The sequence below is a fragment of the Thermobia domestica genome, chromosome 11 (genome assembly GCF_964235325.1).
Source record: "Thermobia domestica chromosome 11, izTheDome1.hap1.1, whole genome shotgun sequence".
NCBI lineage: Eukaryota > Metazoa > Arthropoda > Insecta > Zygentoma > Lepismatidae > Thermobia > Thermobia domestica.
Genome location: NC_137464.1, coordinates 124,859,301 through 124,876,923, shown reverse-complemented (window position 1 = coordinate 124,876,923; position 17,623 = coordinate 124,859,301). Strand labels below are relative to the sequence as shown.

At 33.6% G+C, this 17,623-nt stretch overlaps 1 protein-coding gene across 1 annotated transcript in view; it reads left to right on the top strand.

Annotated features, from left to right (window-relative positions):
• The window catches only part of LOC145664425 (uncharacterized), a 37,892-nt gene extending 21,875 nt beyond the window's left edge, over window positions 1–16,017 (top strand). The window contains exon 2 of the mRNA XM_081731108.1: window positions 14,634–16,017. Coding sequence (XP_081587234.1) covers window positions 14,642–15,517 — 876 coding nt within the window. The 5' untranslated portion in view covers window positions 14,634–14,641 and the 3' untranslated portion in view covers window positions 15,518–16,017. The remainder of the gene's footprint in view (window positions 1–14,633) is intronic.
• The last annotated feature ends 1,606 nt before the right edge of the window (window positions 16,018–17,623 follow it).

Sequence of the window (17,623 nt, the reverse complement as noted above, 5' to 3'; positions counted from 1 at the left end):
TAAACGAATTTGCTGAATTGCGGTGAGTGTAGAAATAGCAAGTAGAAGGTTTCTTATATAAATTGGACATGAATTTGTTATTCTGCCTAACGAACGTTAAATTGAGGAAGTCTAGTTTATTTTCTTGAGACTCAACCATTTTTTGAAATTTATTATTAATGTGAATCATGACTATGTTGGCCAATAATGGAGATAAAGGATTACCCATGTTAGTCCATTTATTTATTATTTCATCTTATCTTCGAACTTATAACTGATGTTTATTATTTAATATAACAATATAAATAAGTATTTATGTACATGTCTCCAACATTTTTTATTTCATAGATTTCTAAATTATTAATTTTATTCTGTTCTAAGAAAGATAGAATGCATTCGAAAGCAACATTGATTGAAATTAAATGAAACATATAAATAGTATGTGCTATAACTACTTTTAGATGGTCTGCATCCACGAGGGAGTAAAAATGAAATGAAATTTTTGAGTTTTACGTCCCACGTGTATGCCGGCTACTGATTTCTTCAGGCCTCGTTTGTCAGTTACAGTAGACATTTCTAATGGCATGCGTACAGTCTTGTTTGAAAAACTTTTTTTCCCTGTATATCGGTTAAATATCCTGTTTTTAATTAGAAGGAACGAAATCTGGCCAGAACGAGAATGAAATTGAATTTAAACTGGTTCTTGTACAGTAAGTACCCCAGAAACTTTTACTTGGGAGGGTGTTCAAAATAAAAGTGGGTTGCTCTCAGAATAGTGATATACATTTTTAAAGAAACTCAAAGAAAACAGTATATTTGTTACGCAACTATTAGCAACAGTAACTGGTTAACTGGTTCCATGTTCCCCCATATCTCGCAGCTTTCATTTATGGAGCTCAATCTGCTTTAAAAAAAAAAAAAAAAAAAAGTAATTAATTTCTGTACATTGCATCATTAAAATAAAATTTCATATTAATACAAAGGGAAAACCAAGTTCAAATCTGTTATTTTCTGCTGCTAAATAAGAAACCAATAAAAAAAAATGACTCACCTGATCTTGAGTTATGATATTCCCCATCCCCATACTTGAGAAAGTTGTACTCCACACTCAACAGAAATATCATTTCGTCTTTTGAAATACAGAAATATTTGGGCATTTTTGGCAGTCTCACTATTTACACTAACTATAAATAACACCACACCGCACCACACACATTTATGACATGGAAGAATAAGAAAGTTTGTCCTCTTATGAAGGTGTCAACTATTGAGAGATGTCCGTTAAGAGGGGCTTCACTGTATTATTAATTAACCATCACTATTTTACCCAGTAATTACATTACATACGAATTATTGTAATTATTTTGCAAAATTCTGCCATTATTTCAATTTATTCACCGCCAGCAAGTTTTAGTGTTCTTTTTTTTTTTTTCAAAATATTTAATTGGGAAAAAATTCCCTCGTCCCATGCTGAAATCACATTCGTTAAGTAATTAATACTGTACATAGTTGCAATTTCATTATTTTAATATTCTAACCCTGTTGTTAACGTTAATTGTTGTAATATTATTTGATCTCTTAATTTCCGCTCCAGCCCCTTCCTGGCTACGTTATTTTCTCTGAATATCTTTCACAGGAAAATTATTCATTCATTTAATTGCTTTCCAGAAATCCAGTTTTTCAATTTACAAATATTTTGCATCTTTCTGTTTTGTCTTTTTTAATGTAATTTTAATAACCCGCTCAATGAATTTACGTGAATAAAAATATACTTCACAAAAAGTTAAGGTAGCGACAAATGCGTTCCTGCATAACACTAGGCTCAGTTTAATATATATATATATATATATATATATATATATATATATATATATATATATAATTCTTACCTCAATCGATCTCTTCATTTCTAAAAACGTTTTGACTACACCCTTCTAGCTTCCGTCCGTTGATACACCACTTGCAGAGTAGCACTTACCAACTGAATTTGTTATAGGCCTATTACTATATTGTCATATTTTTTTCCTTATTGAGGAGGAGGTAGGTGAATGACCGCTCAAGACGTTGCCAATTTCAGTCATCTGCATCTGTCCACCAATCTTCTTTTCTCGGAAACAATCGCGGAGCCCAGGAGAGTAGGTATGAGCGGGTCTGTTTTGTCAATTGTTTTGATCGAAACACCACCCGAAACAATGAGGTCATGTGGTTTTCGAAGCCGTACATGAGAACGAGGTCGCTTCGTATCTTGAAGAGAAATAAATAAATAAGAATATTGCCTTCTTTCCTAAACGCTAAACCTTTTTTAACTTGATGTAATAAATAACCTATATGAAACTGATTGATACAATTGTATTTGGGGGAGTATTCCTTTTCCATCCAGGGGTGTGTGTAAAGAAATTGGACGTGTTAGGGGGTGTTGGGGGGTGTAGATTACTTCCTGTTCTTGTAAACTTAGTTACATTTTTCTTTTAACAGGTTACGGAGAAGTTTGTAGTGGTCCCTACCTCGTACCAGAACAACATTATCTTGAACTGTGTATCAGTTTCACCTATTAAATTGAATCTGTCAGGTACCCGCAAACGTATGCCAGGACGCAAAATTTCCGGTCGCCATTGGCGACTAGAAATTTAGAGCTGGCGACCAGTGTTCAGTGGGAATGGTTTCTGCCTAAATTCACAAGGCTGCGCAGTTTCTGTTTCGCACGAAAATAATTCTCACTGAGAGAAAACACGGAATGTGAAGTCTTCACAACGAAGCTGAAAAGTGAAGTCGTCACAACGTTGTAATTCGCCCCTTCTTTCTCACCCTCAATCGAAATGATTTGCCTTCTGGCGCGTCAACACGAGAGATCATTTCACCCGCTGTTTGAAGCTAGAACATGTATGTAAATTGTTCCATTCAAAATTGATTATCCTGAATCTAATCGTCTGGTTTTGAAATTTTATGCCCTGATGTAATCTCTTGCTCTGTCAAACCAAAGGTCTCTCAAAATTTGTCCGTGAGAGATACTGGCGACCATCATTTTTGGATTGGCGAATGCGTCTGTCTTTAAAATTTTGCGTCCTGCGTATCCTCTATATCAGTCATTTCCTCGCGGCGTCACAGTTTGCTCCTCGGTTTTTTGAGTAAGCCCCTCGCACAGGGCAAGGAGAAAGCAGAGAGGTGACTGGCAAACGGTGATGTAAATTTTCCGATTCATAAAAACATACTCCACTTATTCCTACATCGTTGTTTAGCCGTAAAATTTATTTCTTATAAATATTGTCTGAAAGAAGTTTCATGAAGTGAACATCGAACGATTCTTGATTTCTGCAAAAATGTTTCATAAACTTTAATTTACTCTTCCTTCAAATCATATTTCGTTAATTTAATACGCGTAAGGCGATATTTTCTCATAGTTTTAAACACAAAGTCAAAGCATTTCTTCTTTTTTTCTGTTACAAAAATAATCTTTGTAAGGAACTGGAACTTTTATGTAGTTATTATATAATAACTGTCATTACGTAGGCAGGCGTATATGTCAAGAAATAGTGGAATTTTCTGTTTTTGAAATAATTGATAAATTCAAAAAGGTTTCTTTTCGCTTTCTTGATACATTTTAAACAATGGGATGGGATTAACAAAAAATTGGCTACTTACCAATGAAACCTCCCTTGAAAAATTTAAAGATTTTTACGTTTCGGAACTCTCAGCTGGTTCCTTCCTCAGTGGCAAGGTAAAAAGGATTAAAACGGAAAGGAGAAAAAAGGAGTAAAACCAGGAATACATACCACTATATAAAAGTAACGTACAAAAATATCCTGACATGAACATAGCAGGGTGAAAAAAGAATGAACTGAATAAAAAAGAACGTGGTGTCTATGTTAAGCCACTATTGCCAGATCCAAAGTATGCATCAAAGGTAGGTATCCAAGTTCGATCAATGTTGCCAGTATCAAGGTTCAATGCAGGTTTGTATTTATCAATAAAGAACGATTCTTTAATTTCCCGTGTTTTTTTTTTTTTATTTATTTATTTTATTTTGCTGAACCTATTACCTTAACCTGTTTTATATTATGTAAATGTTGTTTTAGACGAAGCGCTAAACCCGACACGCCTTCTTCATCTGACTTTTTTGATTGTCTAACATATTCCTTCACACGCGTGTTAATATTACGTTTAGTTTGTCCAATGTATGAGGAATCACATTCGCAATGGACGCGGTAAATACCTGCCTTATTTAATGGATCGACAAAATAGCTTTTAAATCCAGTGAGATGTTTTTGTCAACTTTTAGGGGGAATACTTGAAGCAGATATGTTATGCTTTGCAAGAATACGTTGATTTTTGTTGAAAGTTGTGGAAAATAAGGAATTCCAATCCAAGTTTTGCTTCTTTGGAAGTTACTGTTTTGGGGACTTGCAGCGATCTACGTGTTTGATTAAACCATTTTTTGTAAAATACACAGCTTATAACCCTTTTCTTGTCTATTTTATATAAAAACTGTATTTCTTCGTTGAGATATTTTTGACTGTCACAAATTAATAAGCTCTACGAAAGAAGTTCTTCCAAATATTGGCCTTGTACATTGGCGGATGAGCTGACTTTTGATGTATGTATGTAGTGCTTGCATTGGGTTTTCGGTATACTTTTGTGATAAATTTATTATGTGATCGGGTAATCAATAGGTCTAGGAATAGAAGGCCGTTCTCAGATTCACGTTCAAGGGTGAACTTCAGCCTAGGATGCTGATTGTTGAATTGTCAAAACCTTTAAATTTTTCAAGGGAGGATTCATTGGTAAGTATCCAATTTTTTGTTAATTTTGAATATCCCCCCATGCGCCCATGTAATTATAATATTTTTCCACCAAAAATGGTGGATTGGCGCTCATATGAAAGTGCAAGGATTAAATTACAAAATGCAATTCTTGACTTAATGTTTTTAAAGTCATGCGAGATTCACTCTGTTTTTCCAAATTTTTTAAAATGGAAAGTATTTGACTTTAATCAGTCTTTACGCAATATTCTTTATAATGCACAGAATAGAGCATTAAATCAAATTATTAGGTTAAAATACTTTTTAATAAACAGGCTCAGTAATGATTGCTATCAAATGTGGATGTCTTTAACTTTTCGTACTGACCCGCTATACGCACATATTCTACAGAATAGATTGCATGCTAGGCTAAGAATGGAATACAAAATTAAATTTGCACGCTTAGAAAAGAAAATCACTCATCTAGGTGGTACCCTTGTTTTTAATAAACGCAAACCAATACAAATAGAGTCCGATTCACCTGTAGAATTATTTGTTAACCTTTCCGATATTGACATACGTAAGAAATTCCATCAGATTTTTATGTTAGGTTTAAAATTTAGTTACCTTCCGCTTTCCATTCCATTGGAGGAGATAATTTGTTCAGTAGAAAAAGCCGTTGACCTTGCACCTGATACTCATTCCGCGTAATCTATTAGAAATGAATGCTTGGCCAATATCAATACTTTTTTATACTTATACAAAAAGGTAGGACCATATCCAAAATCCAGATATGTACAAGGGCTTATTACACAATTTAGAATATTTCTTAATAAACACGCTATCTGGTGTTTAAAGGCTGATAAAGGAAACCAATATGTTGTTATGCCAAAGCAAAGATATGCTTCCGGTATTTTAAAAATAGCAGAGAAGTGTAATTTTGTTTCATATCCTTGTAATCCGTTACCACAGGTTATTAAGAAGGTACAGTCCACAATTGCTTCTTCACCACTTTTAACTGACATTGAAAAAGATATGATGAAAATACATGCACCTAGTCTTCCCATTATTTATGGTCTTCCGAAGGAGCACAAGCCTGACATCCCCCTTCGCCCGATCATATCAGGTTTCAATCATCCAGCTTATTTACTATCAAAATGGTTATGTAAAAAAACTCAGCAGTTACAATAGTGGTTTTAAATATGTTGTAAAAAACAGTCTTGACGTAAAACAATTATCATCATTTGTAAATGCCAATATCATTTTACTTGCCTCCATAGACGTTGTTATGTATCCGTCCATACCATTGGAACTTACTATCAATAGTACTCGATCCTGGTTCTACCTATGGCGCTTCTACCTATGAAACTAATTTTTTATTACAATTACTTGAGGTTTGTTTAACAACTAATATATTCCAATTTGAAGATCATTGCTTTTCTCAGAATGATGGCTTAGCCATGGGTAACACATTATCCCCAATATTGTCAAATATCGTTTTAAATCAGATTGAAACGTCTATTTTACGACAGGACACATTTAAATACGCTAGATATTACCGTTATGCTGATGATATTCTACTACTTGTTCGTTACGAAAATACACTTACACAAATATTTGAACAATTCAACAATCAGCATATTACGCTGAAGTTCACACTTGAACGTGAATCTGATAACGGCCTTCCATTTCTAAACCTATTGATTACCCGATCACATAATAAATTTATTACAAAAGTATACCGAAAACCCAATGCAGGCACTACATACATACATCAAAAGTCAGCTCATCCGCCAATGTACAAGGTTAATATTTGGAAGAACTTCTTTCGTAGAGCTTATTAATTTGTGACAGTCAAAAATATCTCAACGAAGAAATACAGTTTTTATATAAAATAGACAAGAAAACGCTTATAAGCTATGTATTTTACAAAAATGGTTTGATCAAACACGTAGATCGCTGCAAGTCGCCAAAACGGTAACTTCCAAAGAAGCAGAAACTTGGATTGGAATTCCTTATTTTCCTCAACTTTCAACAAAAATTCAACATATTCTTGCAAAGCATAACATATCTGCTTCCAGTATTCTCCCAAAAGTTGACAAAAACGTCTCACTGGATTTAAAAGCTATTTTGTCGATCCATTAAATAAGGCAGGTGTTTACCGCGTCCATTGCGAATGTGATTCCTCATACATTGGACAAACTAAACGTAATATTAACACGCGTGTGAAGGAACATGTTAGACAATCAAAAAAGTCACAAGAAGAAGGCATGTCGGGTTTAGCGCTTCGTCTAAAACAACATTCACATAATATAAAACAGGTTAAGGTAATAGGTTCAGCAAAATAAAATAAATAAATAAAAAAAACAAAAAAAAAAAAAAAAACCGGGAAATTAAAGAATCGTTCTTTATTCATAAATACAAACCTGCATTGAACCATGATACTGGCAACATTGATCGAACTTGGATATCTACCTTTGATGCATACTTTGGATCTGGCAATAGTGGCTTAACATAGTCACCACGTTCTTTTTTATTCAGTTCATTCTTTTTTCACTCTGCTATGTTCATGTCAGGATATTTTTTGTACGTTACTTTTATATAGTGGTATGTATTCCTGGTTTCACTCCTTTCTTCTCCTTTCCGTTTTAATCCTTTTTACCTTGCCACTGAGGAAGGAACCAGCTGAGAGTTCCGAAACGTCAAAATCTTTAAATTTTTCAAGGGAGGATTCATTGGTAAGTAGACAATTTTTTGTTAATTTTGAATATCCCCCCCCCCTCCCATAGCCCATGTAATTATAATGGGATGGGATATTTGTACTCTACGAACTCGATTTATGTTCGCTGCACTTTACACGTACACACACACACACACACACAGACAGAGAGAGAGAGAAACGCTATGTGAGTTTTTACTTACCAACTCGAAATTTTAGAAAATTTTCCGGTTCCCGAAAGTTATTTGGAAAATTATAATTTGTTGCTGTCTAACTTTCCTCTAGACGAATTCAATTTTATAGCTCAATGTGCAGTTAAATGTAGTGAAAAATTTTCCATCCAACATCGCTATACATAATATCCAAAATTGTGCGGGTTATGAAAAGTTTTTCTACTTTGTTTCTACATCATAATGAAAATTTTCCAATCCATGAATATTACTTTCACTTGTTTTTACAGAGAAATAAATCTTTCCAATTCATAAAAAGTTGTTTTACTTTTTGTTTCAAAATGAAAATTTTCCGATTCATGAAAAATTGTTTCGCTTGTTCCTACATAGAACCGGAAATTTTCTGAGCCACGAAAATTTTCAGTTTCTTTAAACGATTTTCCACTTTTTTAACATTTCTATACACGAAGTTAATGAATTTTATGGTTAAGAGGAATTGTTACTGCATCACTGATATGTGTTTAGAACGGAAAATTTTCCCGAAAAATATAGGGGAAAATTTTCCACTTCACATCACTACTGGCAAATAAGGCGTAGTCGATGGTTTTGCAGATACACTATTCGGGGATTCATGACTAACCGAACAGTGGCAATCTTGTTCATTCGCCTTTATGCTCAACCTGTTCTCTTTCTCCTGCCTCTGTTCGTAAAAAACAGCTCGTACGTCATACATTTGGAAGTTCGAAACAATTGTTCTACGTTAATCCTTCCATTTCTGGCAATTCCTATGGATGTTTATTATTTTGTATGAATAAAAATTTCCACTAACTTGTTTTATTACGCTATATATAAATTTGAGTACTATCTAATTAAGGAGAACATTTCGCTTGTGTATTGATTCTAAGTAGTTGAAATTTGCAATCGGATTTCAATCTGTTATTCGTTCGCTTAAAACAATGACTGTCATGTTTACACACGTCATGTATTGGTACAGCTAGGTTCTTACAGTACTAAGGAAAATGTCTCTGTTATTGGTAGGAAACAGCTTAGGGAAATTTATGTTTTCAAATGTGTACGACGTTAATAAATCGAGGTGTATATATATATCCAGGATGTGATCAAGGGAGGGGCTAAACCATAGTTTGCTGCTTTATCCACTGTAAAGCAGGATTGAAGCCCATTTTATCCAGTGTATACCTGAGCGTCAAGGGGGGCTATAGCCCCTCTTTGGATTCGCCCCTATGTATATATATAATATTTTAGGGCCTTAGGCCTCTTTAAAAAAGTACATTAATTGTCTATTTATTCCCAATCATTCAAATATACGTACTTTAATATCTAAAGACAAGATCATAGCATTAACAAATATTAAAATAATATTTTATATATATTACTGAAATGTTAATCACTAATAAAGTCAATGCATTGAACCAGTGTTAGGTTCGATAGCAGTACACGACAATCAGTAGCTACAAACATTCCTACTCATCTTGAAGCTCTTTAATCATTAGTGACACATTTACTACCATAAATATATGAAAGTAGTTGTGCCATTTTATCTATTATCTTATGTAAATGAGCGTTTATTTCCAGAGTGAACTGCACTAATTAACGTCCTCACGATTGGCCAGTGGGTGACGAAAGCAGTTGCCTTCCTGTTGATTCGTTTGGAGTTTAGCATCCCGTTCAGCACCGAGACTAAATGAGGCATGACCTACAGCTTAAATTGTGATCGGAACTACAGGGAGTTGAACCTGGAGTCTCTTGCAGCAAAGGCACATACGCTAACCATATAGCCCCTTCCCTTGTCGAATCATAGTAAAACTGTAAAGTAGCTAATGTAATACGAATTCTTATTGCACTAAAAAACATAATGGCCAACGAACAAAAACATCGTTGTAGCAATGATTTGTATTACCAATTGCTAATATGTACAGTAGCCTAGGTGGTAGAAAAATTGTAAAGTGTGTGTGTGAAGAAAATGCTTTATTTGCAGCCGTAATATATTCACAAATATGCTCACTACATTGTAACTATAATATGTGCCAACAAATGTTCAACATGCATGGTAAAAAATTAGAAAAGTATGAGGATGCTAATAGACCATGAATTTTGAAAGGACTGGAAGGTGGAAGCCGTATTTTGAAAATAGGAAGAAAAAATCTATATTAGTAGCTGTAATATTGTGACCTAGATATTCTCAGTCTGCGTTGTTATTAATCTGAGTTGATGTAGTAGTTAGACTCAGGGTGGAAAAAATCATGATTTTTTTAAAAAAAAATCATTTTTGTTGATTTTTTTGATTTAAATCGATTTTTTTGATTTAAATCAAATCTTTCTCCTCGTATAATACAAGTCGCGAACTGAAGAAAAAGCATTAGGAATTAGTATTAAATGCTAATTATGCCATTTAAGTGAAAGTATTGGGGTTGAATTTTGAATTATCCCCAATCGTTAACCTATATCAATCGCAAACAATGTTTCTTAACCCTTTTAAAATGGCTCTTTTTAAAGGTAAATTATAGACTTTCAATCAAGTAACTACAGCATCATCCATATTTATCCTAGAATCATAGTACATACATCACTCACTCTCTTTAGAATAGAACAGCTTTTGAAACGGTAACATTCACATTTCCCTATCATGTCCCTGAAGCGGGAAATTTTGAGAGTAATCGGCATTTTTTAAACTTTTTTTTTTGTTTTTAAATTTTGATCCCCTCTGGACTCTCCTGTGTTAATGCACAGATCTCAAAATGAACTGCGAAATACTAAGGGGTGTACTAAATGTGTGTACAAAATTTGAAGCTTCTACCTTGAGTAGTAAGGGTGAGGAAACTATTTAACAATGAGCTAAGAACATTCCTACAATGCCCCAGATGACCCGGATGTAATATAACAATTTCCTCAGACATCCCTATTTATCCTAGGATCAGGGTTGGCAAAAACCATGATTTATTGAAAAAAAGAAAAAAACAAAAAGTTTTTTTTTGTTTAAATCCCTTTTTTTTTTTTTTTTTTTTTGTTTAAATAATTTGCTTTACGTACTTATACCACATATGGACAGAAACAAGTTTTTTTTTTCGCCTTGGTATTATTATGCAACAACCGGGTTATGCTAGAAGGGGTCACATAAGCCCAAAGTGAAATTCAAACAGCTTCTCGGCTTACATACGAGAGAAATTATCCTCCGTTTGAACTCGGAACCGGGACTAATTGGCCACAAATGCGATACGTCTGCCGACTCACTCATAAAGAACTCCTGATTTAAAAAAAAAAAAAAAAAAAAAAAAAAACGTTGTACTCATCTTTACATACTTGTTAATATAATTGTCAAGAGTCATTTCAGAAGGAAAAAAGATAGTCAGTTGCACAAGTGAAACCATTATACAGAATTACATTTGGATATTTCAAAGTAGTGCACAGTACAGAAGAACTAATTTAATCCAAGTTAGTTAACAACGACTTTTATTAGTCCAAGTTAAAGAAATACAACGGCGTAATTTGCATATCAATAAGAAAAGTGAATAAAGATACGAATTATTTGAGTCCACTTTGGCTCTGACCCATTTATACATAAATAGTTACAAAAGATACTTCTGATTTCAATAAATGCCTTTCGTGGGGTTTGTATACCCCCACCTCCCAAGTACGGAATTTCAATGTATTTTATCAGTAGTAAACATTATTAGAACGAAACAATATTTAGAATTTCTTCGTTTGCAATTGCATAACAATAATAACAAACTATAAAAAATCACAAAAGAAACATTCATAAACTTATATATATATATTTTTTAAAAAAAGATGCTTTTGCAGTATAATCTCTTTGAGTAATGAATGGGAAATTTAGGTCTGAATATAATACGAATAATATGCGGGAGTGAAAGGTGATAACCCACAAATGTGTGTTCATCAAGCTTTTACGAACTCACTTTTACGAACATTTTTCGTTTTTTGGTTTAAACCAGCTGGTTTAAACCACCTTGGTTTAAACCAGCCAACCTTGCCTATGATAATGATTTGTACATTATTCACATCATAATAAAACAAATTTTCAAACGGTACCCTTCAAATGTCTCCGTCATGTATTTGGGGCGGGCTAATCACGAAGAAATGATTTTTTTGTTAAAAATATAATTAAAAAAAATACCTCTGTGGATCCCTCCCCCTGTTTTAAGGCAGAGATCTGAAAAATATTGAGGGGTACATTGAGTAAATGTGCAAAATTTCAATCTTGTAGGTGCAAAAGTAAGCCAGCGAAAAATAATATTCCCCAAATATCCCAGATTTCCGTATAAAACAGGATCTCAGGTAACAGTTTCCTGAGACATCCCTATCTATCCTAGGAGCATAGTACGTACATAATTTTCTTCAGAATAGAACAGCCTTTCAAACGGTACCATTCATATGTCTCTATCTGAGGCGGAAAAATCACGAAAAAAGCTATTTTTGTTAAAAAATATCCTTTTTAAAAACATTTTTGCCCCTCTGTTTCCACGCAGAGATCTGAAAATTATTAAGGGGTGCACTGAACGAGTGTGCACAATTTGTCTTCTGAATGCAAAATGTAACCCGCCAAAAAATAATACGCATAACAAAATATACCTTTTTAAATTTATGACGTCATCACACACTATGCCTCAACGCAGAAAGGCGTGAAAGCGTATGTAACGTGTTCTAAAATGCCTCCAGTCTTGAAGAAAACGAAGTAAAAAGCCTTATTGGTACTTTTTTAATCGAATAATGAAGATTCTACCCTATTACCTAAAAATAGGTGATATAGTTTAAAAGGTTAAGCATTAAGGAAAAAAGTACAGCAATGTTTATCAAAATGACACTTTTTTTCCACAAAAGTTACTGATATTTGGCAGGGGCCTATTTTTAAAAACTCAGAACTAGCTTGCGGCATGAAATACATACATTTCGCCTAAAGTTATAAAATTAAAAAAAAAAAAAATATGGAGAGAGGATAGGACCCCTCTAAATACACCTTATTATCTGGGAACAAACAGACAGACACGCACAAAAAAGAATTTTCGTCTTAAAAGTTGATGGTGATTTCCCCGTCGTTGGAATAGTTAGCGATTTTAAAACCCAAACACAATGTTACGAAAAGAAGAAAGCAGGATTGCTCCGTTCCCTGTTCAAAACGGGATTTTCCCTAATCATCCTCTGCATGACACTTGTTTTCATACTATACTGTACCTTTGAGTCTCATTGTATTATGATTATTAACTTCCATAATCAAAAGAACAGAACAGAAACTGGATTTTACTTATTTTCAATTTAAATTAATTTATTTCGAAATTCGATTTAAATCAACGATTTTTATTAAAAAAATCAAGTGATTTAAATCTTGATTTAAATCGTGATTTAAATCAGACTGATTTAAATCAATCCACCCTGGTTAGACTTCTAATGTTTCTGGTCTAATTTAATAATAAAATTATATTGTAAGTAAATCTAAAGTATTTGTAATGATATAACATTACAGAGGATTTATAGCGTATTTTAAACTAGAAGAATAGGTCTTATTAACACGCTATTTTTATGTACAGTTAATATCTGATTTAGTTTGTTACTTTCCTTTTACTGTTCTGCTGAATTTATTCATAATTTACAGTAATAAATCGAATTTAAAGGCATTCCTTGAAGCTGTGTATATGGCTGTTTAAAGGGAACCCGACGTGATGTCACGCCAATAACAGGTCGTTTTTCTTTGTGTGACGTAAGCAAAACATTTTTACATTGTTTGACGTTTTATGTTACGTAACTAAGAAGTATTATTCTGAAATTTTTGGGAATCATTTAATTAAAACTTTTGGTCAGAAAGCAAATGCCTATTCTTAATCTTTGCACTTCGTGAAATATATTTTGAAATAAAGAACTGTCCATACTGAGGAAACCCATACTAGAAATATAAATGTTTCTTGTAGTTTGTTCATGTACAAGTACTTTTCCGTAATAATATTGCTTATTAATCTGGTTTAAAATATTAAGTATTTTTTATAAATCTAGGTGAAGTAGCATATTTTGCACTTGAAACATTTCGGAAAAATATTGTCTTGCATGCATATTTTCAAAACTACAGTATCCATGTTGGAGATTTTTATGCAATATTTCTGTTTTTCGAATTGATAGAGCACTCACTTCCGATGCGAGCGGTCCCTTTGGTCGAACCCAGACCATGTGAGTTTATGGTGAACAACACATCGTGTGCATGAGTGTTCTCCGATTTCTCCCGTTCTCCCTGCATTCTCAGTCTACCAATTCTTTCATAACTTTCACTTTTATTAGTTAAGGACGTAAAATGACATATTTCATTTCGAAACTTACTTCAGCGTGTAACAACCATTATAATGAGAAGGGACGTTAAATTCCATCAACACAACCTTTTAGAATTTGTAACTGGAATGTTGCAAGTGAGGAAATATGGATAGACAATGCATATTTTGAAAATACTATTGTAAGAACCGAGAGAGGGTTAACGAATGCAGTTGTAGTTAAACAACTTAACTTTAATCGTTTTTTAAATCAAATAGTATTGCAGATGGTTTCAATGATTCCCCATCATATGAACAAACTACGTTGATCAATTAGTTACATTTTGAATTTTCTTTTGATTTGTGGAACACTGTACGGCTAAGTACAATGGAGAATGATCTTTTTTCTACAGCACAAGTATTCCAAAGGAATACTAAGAGGAGAGTTTACAATATAACCAATAAATCAGCATAATTTGTTCATATCTCATTGATGATTATAATACTGTTCAATAATAATAAAGAGGATTCAGCTTTTTGCAATATTAATTTATGTAAAGGATCACGTTAAGGTTGTTTATCTGTTTATTGTATCCAGTGTTTTCGTTAATTAATTCACACTTGTAGTTCTTTATTTTTAAGTAATAATCAATTATTAGTGATTTAACTTCAAATGGGATTAGATTAAATAAGACAATTCATAATCTTTACTTAATTTGCTATCTAGTTTATAGTGAATATTCACAGAATGTTTATTTTTCAGTGTTAACAATGAGGCAAGAACTCAGTTGGATTAGTCCCGATGGTTCAGTGAAAAAGGACATAATAAGACCTGGAATCTGGGAACATAAACCACGGGAAGGTGCAAAATGCGTAATCGAAATAAGTGATATTATCTGTGAAAGTGTGAGGGTGGAAACTGTCACAGAGAATGCAGATCTGAGCAGTGCGTTCAGTAAGGATTTTGATGGTACTTTTGTTATAGGTGAGAGTGACACTGAAATAGATAGAACTGTAGAAAAGTGCGTGCAATCCATGCTTCCAACAGAGTATAGTTCTTTTGAGTTTACAGTCAACTTTAAAACAGAAACAAAAATACCAGTTGAGAATTTAACTTTCAGATGCAAGATTTTATTGAAGGAAGTGCATAATTCACCAGTGATATTTGAGTGGAGTGATAAGGAAAAAGTCAGTAAAGCTGTGCATCATAAAGAAAAAGGTGTAGTTCTTTTCCAGAAGGGCAGGATTGTTGACGCGTTCTACAGATTTAGTAAGGCTATTAAACTTATTGTCTCAATCGATAAGCACGAAGCGGAAGAACAACTGCAAAATGACATTAATTCTTTAAAAGTTAATTTATATAATAATTTATCTTCATGCCAACTTCGGTGCAATAATCATGACTTCGTGATCGACTTGTGCACTAAAATTCTTGAATTAGAAGAAAATAATGTCAAAGCATTATATAAGCGAGCGGTTGCTTATATTCAGATACAGGAATACGAGAAAGCACAGTCAGACTTAGATCATGTGTTCCAATTTGAGCCAGAGAATCAAGCAGCGAAAACACAACAAAAAGTCCTTCAAGGAAAAGTTCGTGATTTAAATAAGAAATATGCAACAGCAATGAAAAAAATGTTCTCTTAAGTTTAGCAATCAAGTGTTCATACGCTAGGTGCTATTCTTAGCATGCTCTTTAATAAAGTAGATTATGTTTTGTAAATATTATTTCACAGATCAGTTCATGTATAGTTCTCATAGAGAAGCTTTCAGTTAATAGCTTCACGTTGTCGTTGGTAATAAAACATAATCAAGTACGACTCAACTTTTGCTCATGTAAGTTAATTTCGATAGGTTCATCAATTTACTTCACATCGAATAGCTTAATATAAAATGTTTTTTTTTTTTTTAAAAAAAAAAAAAGTTCAATACGTTGTGTCTTCTGCTCTGCTACTTCGAGAAATTGCTTTTTTTTTAGCTTTTTTAGTTTTTTCTCTCACTTTGAATGGTTCCTAATAAATATTAGCATGTTGAATAAAATACACATTTACCTGCAATTCAGTGAATATAAATATAATGCACCAAAGTGAATGTAAAGTTTTCTTTTGTAATTTATATAAAATATTAAATAGCAGTTTTTGACAATAGATTATTCAATGTTAAATTGACGTGTATATTTTTAGTTTGTATTGTTTACATTGCACCTGGATTTATAATTAATTACAAAATAATTATACGGCACAATCGAAATTAATTGAATCCCAAACAATTGAAGCATTCTCTCATTTCAACCTAATGATCGTTTTCTGCAATTTTCCTATTTGTAAAATATGATTGCTTTATGAACATAGAACTTTATCATGCCCAATAAATAAATAAATGAACAACTAAATTGCATACAAAGATATAAAAGCAAACATTCACGGAAATATGGCGGCTATAAAAAAAAAAAAAAAAAAAGTATTTACATTCGTGCAAAAATTTAATGATCGCGCTTCTCGATCTTCATCAGGAGAGAAATAGCCCTAATAATCGTGCAACATAAGCTTTTCAGGTAAAATCTACAATTTAAAACAAGGGAGATTAAACAATAACTTTTAAACTAGAGAAAGATTGAGTAACCAGGCAAAGATTCCACATAACGTTAGCAGCCAAGAATTAATTACTAATTTGGAGACATCATTTTTTGGGCATTAGTGTCACAACTACAAGAATTCTCTTTCGTATCTGATGTACTCGCTGGTTTTGCAATGTTTTTAACATCTTTCTCGTGTTCTTTGCAATAACGAACTTTAACGACTTGGACTGCACCTGCGAACATTTCGATCATGAAACACTCATTTCCTTCACTGCAGCTGCCTTTGGCTGTATTTTTGTTAACTTCTTACAGCTTTGGAAGGGAGGGAGTGCACGAAATTCTACTTCACGTCGTTCATTATCTTTACTAGACAGAGGAGGAGGATTTTCTCTATAATAACGAGAAAGATACGAATAACATTCGTAGCACTAGATTGTTAACGATTGATGCAGTTGCACAACAAACACAAAGACAACAAATACGAAAACAAATACTTGATCCATACACTTTCAAACTTTCGCCGAGATGATTACAGAAAAAAGATCTCCTCCAGTTCCTTACCAGAGGGTAGCGTTCCCAAAACTGATGCAACGTTTCCTCTTTGTATTCCATACTGATGCATTTCAGTAGAAAAGAGGTTGCTCTAGCGTCTCCTGACGATAAATAAATGCGGTGTCCGACTTCTTTTATAAAGTTAAGACCGGGACCCCCGGAACCACCTGATTCGATAGCTATAGTGACAAAATTATATTTGTCAAGTAAATTGCTGTACTTCTTGCGTTTTTCTGTTTCACGGTGAGCAGCCACGTTGCCAGCTTGTGCTGAAGAAGAATGGGGCGAAGGTATCGGAACAAGTAAAATCCCATAGAAGTGCTTTTCTTTTCTTCCACGGTATTAGGTCATATCATCTGGCCTCTTACCGACTGAACGACTGCATCCCAACGGTTCGCGTATAGAAGGAACGCCTGCTGAAATTAGTGCCCTCATGATAATGTCATTGACGCTGGAGTGGCGTGAATGTCTGCCCGCACTATTGGCACAGGAGAGTCCGTGAAGACCCTTCGTGTTAACGACACTTCTACAGGCAGGACATCTGTGTTGCTCGCAAACGTCTGCTCCCAAACGCAGTGCACTGGCAATTTGAAAACTGTCATTGGGAAGACGTAATCCTAAAA